The 13,082-nt window shown below is 39.4% G+C and overlaps 1 protein-coding gene across 1 annotated transcript in view; it reads left to right on the top strand.

Moving 5' to 3' along the window:
• Positions 1-13,082, top strand: part of WASHC5 (WASH complex subunit 5) — a 68,544-nt gene that overhangs the window by 37,034 nt on the left and 18,428 nt on the right. Inside the window, exons 18-23 of the mRNA XM_064384580.1 lie at positions 4,673-4,774; positions 6,113-6,292; positions 7,955-8,079; positions 10,486-10,648; positions 11,068-11,170; positions 11,260-11,339. Of these exons, the coding sequence (XP_064240650.1) occupies positions 4,673-4,774; positions 6,113-6,292; positions 7,955-8,079; positions 10,486-10,648; positions 11,068-11,170; positions 11,260-11,339 (753 nt within the window). The remainder of the gene's footprint in view (positions 1-4,672; positions 4,775-6,112; positions 6,293-7,954; positions 8,080-10,485; positions 10,649-11,067; positions 11,171-11,259; positions 11,340-13,082) is intronic.

The raw sequence follows: 13,082 nt of genomic DNA, 5'->3' as shown, positions 1-13,082 counted from the left end.
CTCCTGACCTCAAATGTTCCACCCGCCTGGGCCTTTTTTTTTTTTTTTTTGAGACGGAGTTTCACTCTTGTTACCCAGGCTGGAGTGCAATGGTATGATCTCGGCTCACCGCAACCTCTGCCTCCTGGGTTCAGGCAATTCTCCTGCCTCAGCCTCCTGAGTAGCTGGGATTACAGGCACACGCCACCATGCCCAGCTAATTTTTTGTATTTTTAGTAGAGACGGGGTTTCACCATGTTGACCAGGATGGTCTCGATCTCTTGACCTCGTGATCCACCTGCCTCGGCCTCCCAAAGTGCTGGGATTACAGGCGTGAGCCACTGCGCCCAGCCATGCCTTGGCCTTTTAAAGTGCTGGGATTATAGGCGTGAGCCACTGTGCTCAGCCCATTTTACTCACTTATTGATGGAGGAAGAGAAAGCATTGTAATTTGTATTTCTCTTAATATTTGAGGGCAGTGGGAATTTCTTTACCTTGCAGTTCTGCAGAAAATGTGTGGTGCTATTACTGTTTTACCAAAGAGTTGTTTAAATCTAAGAAAAATATATTTTATTGAATTTTGGGAAAAGCAAAAAAACAAAAATTCAGTTTCCTTAGGCAAAATTGCTTTCTTCTTTCTCTCTTTTCCTTCCTTTATTTTTAGTATTTTTATTTCATACCCCAGGTACAGAGGGCTAAGATAATCATATCCCTCTTTTTACAGACCACTGTCATCACTGGGGCATGCAAGCTCCTCTCATCGTTCGTTCATTTGTTTGTTTTCTTCTTCTCTTGGTCCCTGCTTCCATTTCCATTACCCATGGCACCAACTATGTGTGTTTGGTAAATGTTCCTAAATATGCAGGTAGTCTTATTTTTAGCAGATGGCATTATTTGATGTGTGCATGTGCTTTTGATTTATCTCAATCATATGGTGCTCTAAATCTCATTCTTTTTCCAACTTCTCTTACTGGTTATTGCTTTTGTAATTTATTTATATTGCTATAGGTCAGATAGTAGGTTACTTTTTACTGCCGTGCAGAATTCCACGTTGTTCCTAAACACCCAGCTTGGGACAGACACCTATGCCCCCCAATTATCACAACCAGTGTCATGATGAGTGTCTCTGAGTATATCCCTGCTCCAGACCTATGCAAGAATTCCTCTGAAATCTACATTCTTTTTGAGTGACTCCAGACCAATCCATAGTACAAATACATGATAGTATATTTAACCATTCCCCTACTGATCGATGTTTAGATACACATGTTCTTTGACTTCCAATGATGTTACATCCTAATAAACTCATTGCACGTTGAAAATATCAGAAGGCGGCTGGGTGCAGTGGCTCATGCCTGTAATCCCAGCACTTTGGGAGGTGGGCGGATCACCTGAGGTCAGGAGTTCCAGACCAGCCTGACTAACATGGTGAAACCCTGTCTCTACTAAACATACAAAAATTAGCTGGGCATAGTGGCAGACACCTGTAATCCTAGCTACTCAGGAGGCTGAGACAGAAAATCGCTTCAACCTGGGAGGCAGAGGTTGCAGTGAGCAGAATTCGTGCCGTTGCACCCCATTCTGGGTGACAGAGCAAGACTCCGCCTCAAAAATAAAACGAAAATATCAGAAGGCCATTGGGACTTAAGGCCCATTTGTACTTACTTTGTTTCAGTACTCCCAGATTACCTTCTGAAATGACTGTGTACCTGCTTATATCTTTGCCAATACTTGATATTATTCACTTTCTAGTTTTTGCCCTCCCAAAAAGTATAAAGTGGTATCTCATTGCTTTTTTAATTTGGAATGCTATGGTGACTAGTGATGGGGCCATTCATACAGTTTATTGTACTTTCTTTTCTTTATTTTTCTATTTATCTGACACCAGTAGAATCTAGACATTTCTAATTGCCATATTAACATTTGTGTTATTAAAATCAAAGAAAATAGAGGAAATGAACCTAAAGGGAACTTTGGGATGTGTTTTCTGGAAGTATGCTCAAATAAATAACATTGTAGTTCCTAGAATATGAATAAAATTTGCTAAACATGCTTTAGACCTGATGCCAGGTTAATTCAGTTGATGTGCAGAGAATGTACATGCATTTTACTCACTTCTTACATATAGGATGATAAACCTAGGACTGCAAAGTGACCAGTATAGGAAGGATGTAATAAAACCTAATACAGGTAATTAACAATAGTTATCAAAAGAAAGACTGCTTGGTAAAATATTAATCTTTTCCCACAATCTTTCAGATGACAACAGCAGAAGGAATATCCTGCTGACCAACTCCATTCAACCCAGTAGACTTTCTCTGCTAGTCTACCAACAACTACTAAGGGCTTTTGAAAGGAATCCTGTGACCCTCACTGATCTTTAACCTCAGAATGTTGAGGTTGTAGTTCAAACACTTTAAAAAAAAAAAGTGTAGGTTCTCTTTGGTTGAAAACAAGTGAGGTATATGCATAAGCATTCATTGTTGGGGGCAGCAAAAATAAAATACATATATATATAGATAGATATAGATGGTCTTGAACTTATGATGATTCAACTTCATGATGATACTCATACTGTTTTTCACTTTCAGTATAGTATTCAATAAATTACATGACATATTCAATACTTTGTTATAAAACAGGGTTTGTGCTGGATGATATTGCCGAAACATAGGCTAATATAAGTGTTCTGAACACATCTGAGGTAGGCTAAGCTGAACTCTGATGTTTGGTGGTTTAGGTATGTTCAATTCATCTTTGACTTCTGATATTTTCGACTCATGATGAGTTTATTGGAATGCAACCCCATTGTAAGTCAAGTATTCTAAATACTTGATCAGTAGGGGAATAGTTAAGTATACCGTGGTGCATTCATACTGTGGATTGGTCTACAAAAGAATTTACCACTGAAAAATCTCTAAGAAGGAAAATGAAAAAAGCAAATTACAGAACAACATATATATACACACACAGATTATATATATATAAATGTATGTGGTATATATGCATGTGTCTGTGTGTATATGTATAGTATATATGTGTGTGATATACCTGCGTGTCTCTGTACGTGTATATGATCCCATTTAGATTTTTGAAATTAAATATATGTTTAACGATGAATATTTATATATATAAATGAATAGAGAAAGATCTGGATGATCTGTATGAAAACAGTTACTGTTGTGATTTCAGGGGAAGGGAATAGAAATGTGAGGAAGGGGCTGTGTGAAGTTGGCTTTCTCTTAGCTGTGAGCACTTCCACAGTTGAGTGAGAATCTGGGAAGGATTAGAGGAGCCACATGAGATCTTTAGATTCATGAAAGCACTGAACTCTTTCACTAAATCTGTTCTTATAAGGAATATTTCTTTGAGAGCTTCATGATACTTCTTTGATTCGTACTCATTGATTATATCTTTATAATTTACCTTTTTATTGTATAGTAAAGCACAGATGCTGAAAACTAAAGAAAGAATGATGTAGTCTGTTGGATTATTACAAGATAAACACCAGTTGTTCTAACTACCACCTAAGTCGAGAAATAGGATTTAGCCAGCCCCACTCCTGAAAGCCCCCTCATGCACCCTGAGCTAATCTTAGGCCTCCTGTGTATAGTTTTATTATCCAATGAAACTGTATGTCATTAATTTCTAGACTATAGCTTAGACTTGCCCATTTGAAAAAAACAAGTCTTTTAAGTCTTTTTTTAATCTACAGATGTCTCCTCCTTTCCTTTCTTTCCTTGTAATTCATCTGTTGAAGAACATAGGGCCTTTCACCTTTAGTTGGTCCACAGTCTGGATTTCTCTGATTGAATGGTCTTGACATAGCTTAGATTGAATGGTCTTGACATAACTTAATGTGTTTCTCTGGATTTTGTGTTTTTGCAACTCCCACTGCAGTTGTCTTATTTGAAATTTAAATATAGTCAAAACCAGATGGAACCCATTAATTGCTTTTATGACTTTTTAAAATAATGGTTCTTTACAAATTAAAAGTAAAAGAAACAAGCCTCAGGGAATTCAAGGGAGTATATAAAGACCATTTGATGTTTTATGGATCTGATAAGAGACTTTTTTAAGGAATAACAAAGGTTTTTCATTATAGAATAATTAATTAGCAAAATTAATAAGATAAAAAGCTTATAGGGTTAGATAGCAGATTTGCTTTCCTATTTTATCTCCCTAATTACAAGCAGCATTCCAAGAATGCTGAAAGAAAAGACAATTATTCCATTTACAGAGTGGTACAACCTCAAATCTGAGTTTGCTCACATGGATATAGGGTGCCCTGAAATAAAATCTGGAGGAAGACCATGCATCTATAAATTTAACTGGAGGTCCTTCATCCCGCCCCTCCTCCTGCTGATAAGAAAAGGCACTTTTTACTCTTAATGCATTAATTAGAACGTGAGGCCATTTAAAACTTTCCATATTCACTGTCTTTGAAATGCTATGTCTTCAAATTATTGTCATGAACTTTGCTAAGATAAACAGAGTCCTAAAAAAGTGACAGGTTTAATAATTCCATCCAAGCTGTGCAAGATCACAGGGCCGGGAAAGGAAAGAATTTCAAATTATTTGTGAGGAGGTAGGAAAGTGTTCCCCTGCAGATTCTGGAAGCCATCTTTCTTCTGGATTTCATCAGGACTGAGTTTTTCATAAATATCATTTAATACTTTTGATTGGCACTTAGGTGGATCCAAAGCAGTTGCTGGAAGATGGAATAAGGAAGGAGCTTGTGAAGCGTGTTGCCTTTGCCCTACATAGGGGACTGATATTCAACCCTCGAGCCAAGGTACCCAGTGACCAAAGCGGACCTGTCCTCTTTTCCACTCAGCTTGCAGAGTGGACTAGAATACTGTTTTTAAACTATCGTGAACAAGACCTTACCTCCTAACTAATGTATATCTAATATGTAATTTTCAACATAATCCATTCATATTATAAATTCATAGTATAAATGTGAAATTTAGATTTTATATTTAAAAGTTCATATTTTTAATACCAGTGCATCTTTTCTCTACCTATTGAGCCCCATTTCAGAATTAAACTGATGTTTATGATTCAGAATTACTTCTTATAGTTAAAAGAATTTGCTAACCCTAAAGCAGATAGGAACTATAAAGGTTGTAACTTTTTATTTTGCTTTATTTGCTGGGAATATGGTAATTTTTCTCAGGAGACAAAAAATAGGCCTGAAATTTCTATTTAAGGTATTTATTATAGTAAATTCAATTTAAAATGTTTTATGTACTCTAAGATTAGATATATTCATCAAATGACAGAGAAATCATAGTCATTTAATTTTTTATATTCCTTTATATGAGGCTTCCTTCCCAAATGAATGAAATCCATTCTTTGCTGAATTTCTGACATCAGTTATTACTCATCTTAGGTGAAGTAAGAAGTAATTCCAAAACTTAAAGTATGTCTTAAACTATGACTATGGTCTCTTAGCTGCTGTACTATTTATTTATTTTTTGAGAAGGAGTCTTGCCCTGTTACTCAGGCCGGAATGCAGTGGCACGATCTCAACTCACTGCAACCTCTGCCTCCTGACTTGAAGTGATTCTCATTCCTCAGCCTCTTGAGTAGCTGGGATTTAGGCTCCTGCCATCATGCCTGGCTAATTTTTGTATTTTTGAGGGGGTTTCACCATGTTGGCCGGGCTGATCTTGAACTCTTGACCTCAAGTGATCCCCCACATCTCAGCCTCCCAAAGTGCAGGGATTACAGGAATGAGCCACTGTGCCTGGCCTTTTTTTTTTTTTTTTTTGAGATGAAGTCTCGCTCTGTCACCCAGGCTGGAGTGCAGTACAGCCTCCACCTCCCAGGTTAAAGCAGTTCCCCTGCCTCAGTCTCCCAAGTAGCTGGAATTACAGGTGTGCACCACCACACCTGGCTAATTTTTGTATTTTTTTTGTAGAGTCAGGGTTTCGCCATGTTGGCTAGGCTCGTCTCAAACTCCTGTCCTCAAGTGATCTGTCCGCCTCAGCCTCCCGAAGTGCTAGGGTTACAGGTGTGAGCCACCACACCCAGCCTGCTATACTATTTAAAGTCTAGTGTAGATATTAGTATTAATAGTTGACAGCTTACTCCATTATAAGAGCTTTATGTTTCCCCTTTTCCACAGCCAAGTGAACTGATGCCCAAGCTGAAAGAGTTGGGAGCGACCATGGATGGATTCCATCGTTCTTTTGAATACATACAGGACTATGTCAATATTTATGGTCTGAAGATTTGGCAGGAAGAAGTGTCTCGTATTATAAATTACAATGTGGAGCAAGAGTGTAATAACTTCCTAAGAACAAAGGTATCTAATAATTTTTAAATTTTTTGACTATATTTGTTATTTCTCATGTTTAAAGTACACACCCCAAACCTCAGAAATGCCAACAAGAAAGTTTATTTCCTAAAAATCTGTAAACACTGGATAGTCTCAGTACATTCAGAGTACCTTCAGGAGCCAGGAGGGTTGCAGAGGAGTAGACATGGCACCTGGCCTGTGGGAGCTCACTGTCCAAGAAGACAGACATCATTAAATGGCTACAGAATGAAGCTGTTTGTTGTAATTGTTATAATCCACGTGATTGAGAGTTTAGAAGACTTTTAGGACTCCTTTCAGTTGGGTTTGGCAGAGTTTATACTGGGACCTATAATGGGTAGTTCTATACTTAACTTGTTGAGGAACTGCCAAACTGTACCATAATAATGGCACCATTTTACATGCCCAGCAGCAGTGTACAAGGGTTCCAGTTTCCCCACGTCCTAACCAATGCATGTTATTTTCCATTTTTTAAAATTATAGTCACCCTAGTGCACATGAAGTTATCTCATCATGGTTTTGATTTGCATTTCTCTAATGACTAATGATGTTGAACAGCTTATTGGCCATTGTATGTCTTCATTGGAAAAATGTGCATAAAAAATCCTTTGCCCATTTCTTTAGTTGGGTAAAAAAAGAGCACCAAATGCACAAAAGCCATACTGAGAAGTTTGATTTTAGTAAGTAATGAACAAGGAGCCACTCTGCAAGTTTTTATTTGGGAACTGACATGATTTGGGTGACATTTTCCAAAGTTTAAGTCTATTCCAGCCTTATGATATTTTGGATTTTTACATGGATGCATGTCAACTTATAAGGCAGAAAGCCAGAAGTCCCCATGGCTCATCTTCTCACTTCTCCTTTGTCACTTCACCTTGTCACAAACTTTTTTTTTTTTTAATAAATGTTACATGTGGCAATTCTGGGAGACTATTATTAATGCAGTTTTAGAAGTTTCCTCTTCAAAACCAAGGAACAGGCAAGACACAGTAGCTCTTGCCTGTAGTCCCACGTACTTGGGGGCTGAGGCGGCAGGATTGCTTGAGCCCAGGAGGTTAGGCTGCAACAAGCTGTGATTGCACATGGTATTCTAGCCTGGACAATAGAGCAAGATCCTGTCTCTAAAATAAAAAACAAACCAGGCCAAGCACAGTGCCTCACACCTGTAATCTTAGCGCTTTCAAGGCCAAGGCAAGTGGATCACCTGAGGTCAGGAGTTCAAGACCAGCCCGTCTCTACTAAAAATACAAAAATTAGCCAGACATAGTGGCACATACCTGTAATCCCAGCACTTTGGGAGGCCGAGGTGGGAGGACCACTTGAGATCAGGAGTTCAAGACCAGCCTAGCCAACATGGCAAAACCTCATCTCTATGCCATTAGCTGGGCATAGTGGCAGACGCCTGTAATCCCAGCTACTCTGGAGGCTGAGGCAAAAGAATCGCTTGTACCTGGGAGGTGGAGGTTACAGTAAGCAGAGATCACACCACTGCACTCCAAGCAAGACTCCATCTAAAAAAAAAAAAACAAAATACAAAGAACCTTTATTGTCAGTCTTTATGCAGTATTATCTTTGTAAAATTATGTGGAAAAGGGATAACTAGGTTATCTTATCAAAGGTGTGCTAAATATTGATGGTTTTGTTTTCTAGATTCAAGATTGGCAAAGCATGTACCAGTCCACTCATATTCCAATACCCAAGTTTACCTCTGTGGATGAATCTGTAACATTTATTGGTAGACTCTGCAGAGAAATCCTGCGGATCACAGACCCTAAGTAGGTATATCTGAATTCTACAGAGTCCTGAAAAGCATAGGCAGTCTCATTTGCACCCCTGTCCCTGTGGCACAGCCCCTGTTCCAGTCTTGGGGGTCCTGCACTTGTCAACTCATATTCTGACCCTTTAGGACAAGGGTCCCTAACCCCTGGGCTGCAGACTGATACGGGTCTGTGGCTTGTTAGAAACCAGACTGCACAGCAAAAGGTGAGTGATGGGCAAGCAAGCATTACCGCCTGAGTCCACCCTGTGTCACATCAGTGGCAGCATTAGATTCTCATAGGAGCATGAACTTTGCATGTGAGGAATCTAGGTTGTGCACTCCTTATAAGAATCTACTCTCATAGCACTTTTGATAATAACAACTAATGTTTATGGAACGCTTACCTATGCATTCTTCCCAGCACATTATACATATCCAGTCATTAACCCATTTACAGCAATCTTACGAGATAGGCGTTATTCTTATACCCATTTTAAAGATGAACTAACTGAGGCACAAAAAAGCTTAGTCATTTGCCCAGCATTACAGTTAATAAATGGTGGACCCAGAATACACTCTAGGCCCTTTGACTCCAGAGCCCAGCTCCTAAGCACTGTACTGTGAAGGGCAGACTGCATAGCTTTGTATACAGAAGTCACAGTCTACATACAGGTCATGTGGGCTCTACCTTCAGCAGTAACTGGATGAAAATCTCATTTAATTAAAATTGCTCCTGAGAATATTTTAGGTAAGTACCATGGCAGAGACTAGCATGCTGCCTCTAGTAAGTCCAGCTGAGCCACATTTCCTCCTTTTTCTTCATTTGAGCCTCAGGAGAAGCTGTTGGTACTGAGACCAGTTCGGGGAAGAGCAGGTTCTCATGTCTACCCCTGGGCACAGGCTCACTGAGCAGGAGGATTGGTGGAGTTACCCAGGGAAAAAGCGATACTCTTTATTCTCTTGTTCTCTGTCCGCCCAAGCACGTGTAGTTGACCTTGTGTGAGTTAAATGTTCTTAGGACCTGGATCCTTTGTACTATCTTCTAATCCAGGCTTATTTTGTCCTTCAAAACTTATGAAAGTTGACAAACTGTATATAACCTTCTTCCAAAATTTCCAGCAGAAATAAGGAATTTTGACTCATGGGACAAAAACAGTAAGTGATTCGAAAGTTGTATAGCTCCTTCTTTCTTGGTACCCTTCAATCACTGAAGCCTTTTTAGAAAACTACCCAGTGCCCTGTTAATACAGGCAGAGCAGATTAAGTGTGACCAGAATTTCCACATCATATATAAATTTTATCATCAGAATTGGGGACCTCTTCAGTGATGTATCAAAGTATATTTGGTGGCAGAACTCTCTGAAGCAAGCAGATGAAGTTGTATGCAGTTTGGGAATCCTCTTGTTTTGTTCTCCCCATTTACTTCCTGGTTTAAACCTCCCTTGCTTCTAGGCTCTTTCAGCTCCTCAAGCCTCCTCCTGGTAAAGATATGTGGTGGCTTTGGACAGTAGGTTGTCACCTGTGGAGCTTGCTGAAAATGCAAAGGCCGGAGCTCTCCCCGAGAACTACTAAATCAGATTCTCCAGGAGTGGAAGCTGGGTGTCTTTATTTCAAACAAGCTCCACCACGGATTCAGGGTCCCTCTCTCAGTGTTTGAAAACCATTGAAATGGTGTTAAGGGTGGTGGTCAGACCTATGAGAGCCTCAGTTATCTCATCTATAAAATGAGGATAAAGTGGTTTGTGTTCCACAGAACTATTACGAGGATGAAATGAGATAACACATGAAAAGGTCTTAGCATACACAGTACCTGGTGCATAATAAATGCCCAGTAAATATGGTTGGTTGGTTATTGTCATTGTCATCGTCACACTTCTGAGTCTACAAGGAATCATTTGGAGATGACCAGAAGATGTCATCTGCAAGTTGAAGGAACTGGGAGGAAAAAGCAAATGGCTTTGTCATCATAGTCTCAAATGTTAGGTAGCGTGTGGAGATTCTAAGTTCCTTTTTTTACCAAATGGAAATGACACAAGGCCTTGTTTTTGCTCCAAACTGGAAATTTAAAGGAAGGCCACAGAGAGAGATAAGTGGGCTCTAAAGTATTCCAGCCTGACAGATGAACCTGACCTTGTCTGCTCAGCATGATTCCAAGTCAACAGCCTAACTCAATGGAAATAAGTGACTCAAACCAATGATATGACACAGGGCAGGAAAAGGGGGTCCGACTGAATTTTACCTTCCTGTTCCCTTGGGTGGTCACTGGGAAGATGCATTGGGTGCCTGAATACAGAGATTAGAAAGCACAGATCATGTAACTGCCGTTCTTCATAATTTGGTGCCCCATGTCCTGTTGAGTCCTAACATTCAACAAGGTTGAATTCTGAGCCTTTCTGGGATCTTTGCATTCTTTTCATTTTAGAATGACGTGTCACATAGACCAGCTGAACACTTGGTATGATATGAAAACTCATCAGGAAGTGACCAGCAGCCGCCTCTTCTCAGAAATCCAGACCACCTTGGGGACTTTTGGTCTGAATGGCTTAGACAGGCTTCTGTGCTTTATGATCGTAAAAGAGTTACAGGTGAGCCTTTTGACTTTCATGCCTGTTTTCTGCCACCCTGGGGAGAGGCAAGAACATAACTTAACTTTTCTCCCATGATTTCTTATACTGACTTTAGACATATGATACCTATTGCATAGATAAGAGCTGAGAATAAACTAAAATTTCTTTGGCCAGTATAGTACTTTGTAGGATTAGACTGTTTCTGTGAGTTTCAACTTGGGAAGATAAGATTTTTTAATCTTTGAAACCAGTGACTTTTCCTAGCAAGGAATGTTTCTAACAGGAACCTGAAGTTGCTTCTTTTTGCTGTCATCCTGTTTAGAGGTTTTATGTGACTTAGGCCCAGTCTCTGTTCTGCATAGTGTTTTAGGTGACTGGTGTATTTGTTTGCTTAATTCATTATGTTTTGTTCTTTGACCATGCGTTTTTGTTTTTAGAATTTCCTCAGTATGTTCCAGAAAGTTATTCTGAGAGACAGAACTGTTCAGGACACTTTAAAAACCCTCATGAATGCTGTCAGCCCCCTAAAAAGTATTGTAGGTGAGTCTCCTAAAAACTAGCCTGAGGTGGGGATGACACTGTAGCCTTTTTGAATATATTAAAGAGAAAATTATGTTTTCACCTTTCAGCAAATTCAAATAAAATTTATTTTTCCGCTATTGCCAAAACACAGAAGATTTGGACTGCATACCTTGAAGCTATAATGAAGGTATGTTGTGGGAGAGAGGGTGACAGTCAATACTTACATTTTTTAGTTTTTCAATTTCTTGTAACTTTGTTGCCCAAAGAAAGCTACTCTTCTTTCGTCATTAAATAAAAATAGTTTCATAATTCAGTTTATCATTATTTTAAAATTCATTTTGTTTATATCCCTTCTGGAGCTGTTCTTGACTAGGCTTTTTAGAAGCCTAGCATTTTCCTTTTGTTCAAGAAAACTGGCTTTGTAAAATACCTTTTGGCTAGAGGTGCTTTTATATATAAAAATGGAACTTTTCCTTACACAGTAATACTTCCCTCCTTATATAACAGGTTCATTTATACAGACCTCATCTGCTCCAAGCTGCTGATAGAACAGAACATTGTCTTTCTCCCGTCTTGTGTCTGCGTAGATGTTAGGAAGCCAGGTTCTTTGGGGCATAAATTATCCTTATACTATGCATAAAGCATTCTTACATTGGAAATGAATAAGAAACACAAATGAAGAGATTAATTTGCTGGGTGGAAATCTGACTTATTTTAGAATCCAGCCACCTACTTTCTTGCCTTTACTCAGTGGCAGGAGCTCCCAGGGACCCCTGCATCTTCTCTGAATCTTCTCTTATCATCTGATCATCTGAGATCATCAGCAGCCCGTTCTCACACATCCATTAAACCCAGGGCATTGTCAGTTGCTGTGAGAGACAGAGTTAAATGAAACACAACTGGTCTCCTCAGAAAGCAACTCACAGTCTAGTAGAAAAGAGTAGACTTCCAAGTGGAAAACTGATTTGCAGTTAAAAGTGTCACATGCTGTAGAAAAGTCTAGAATTCTAGAATGCTAAGGGAATTTTGAAAAGTTCCATTCTCTGATTCCCAGTTATATAAGTTTCATTGAGACAGCACTCATTGATACCTCAGCCACATTCACAATATATTTCCCATAATTTTGGTGAGTAGTTTTTGTTGTTGTTGTTGTTGTTGTTTGGATCACTAAACAGAACGGGTAAGACAAGGAGCCCGTGGCTCTGCTAGATGTCCTCTGGTGATGTGAGTCTGCCTTCCCCTCGCCTCATGATTGTCAGATATTGAGCACATCCCAGGCCAAGTTTCTAATTGCTGGAAAACCTTTTAGGAGGAATAAAAAATCACCCAAGTTTGGACAGTTGTGAGTCCCAACTCTGTAGGAGACATTAGGGGAATTACACGGATTCTTCCAAGAAACTGGAAGGTTTTCCCCTTGTCCACCAGAGGGTTCTGTCAGTCCAGTAGCTGTTATAGACCCTTTTTGGTTATAGTTGCCAGTAATTAGTAACAGCCACATGACTGTGTCTGAGTCAGTGATCTTTAAATAAAGGTCCCAAGGACAAATTTGTATTTTTGTCTTGAATTAGGGTGCTTGTAGTCACTGAGCCAGTGTTAATGATCAGGAACGACAATGGAAATGTTCTGTGCTATTTGATGATGACAGCAGCTCCTAGCCCTGTCTAGCTGTTGAGCTCGTGAAATGTGGGTTGTGGGACTGGGAAACACAATTTTTAATTTTATTTCATATTCATTAATTTAAATGTAAATAGCCACATGTGACTAGTAGCTGCTATACTCAGCTGTGCAACTCTAGAAAAGTCTTGGAGAAAGAATGGTAAGCCAGATATCTTCAAAGAGGCAAGTGAGTAGGTAAAATAAGTTTCTCGTCCATCCCAGGCTCCTTAGCCTCTCCAGCAGCTTATTAAAGCTTGAAGTTTGCGAGTACCAA

The sequence above is a fragment of the Aotus nancymaae genome, unplaced genomic scaffold, assembly GCF_030222135.1.
Source record: "Aotus nancymaae isolate 86718 unplaced genomic scaffold, 86718_ANA_hifiasm-v0.15.2.pri h1tg000036l, whole genome shotgun sequence".
Classification (NCBI taxonomy): Eukaryota; Metazoa; Chordata; class Mammalia; order Primates; family Aotidae; genus Aotus; species Aotus nancymaae.
Note: the sequence above shows the minus strand (reverse complement) of the source record. Positions and strands in the feature narration are given on the sequence as shown.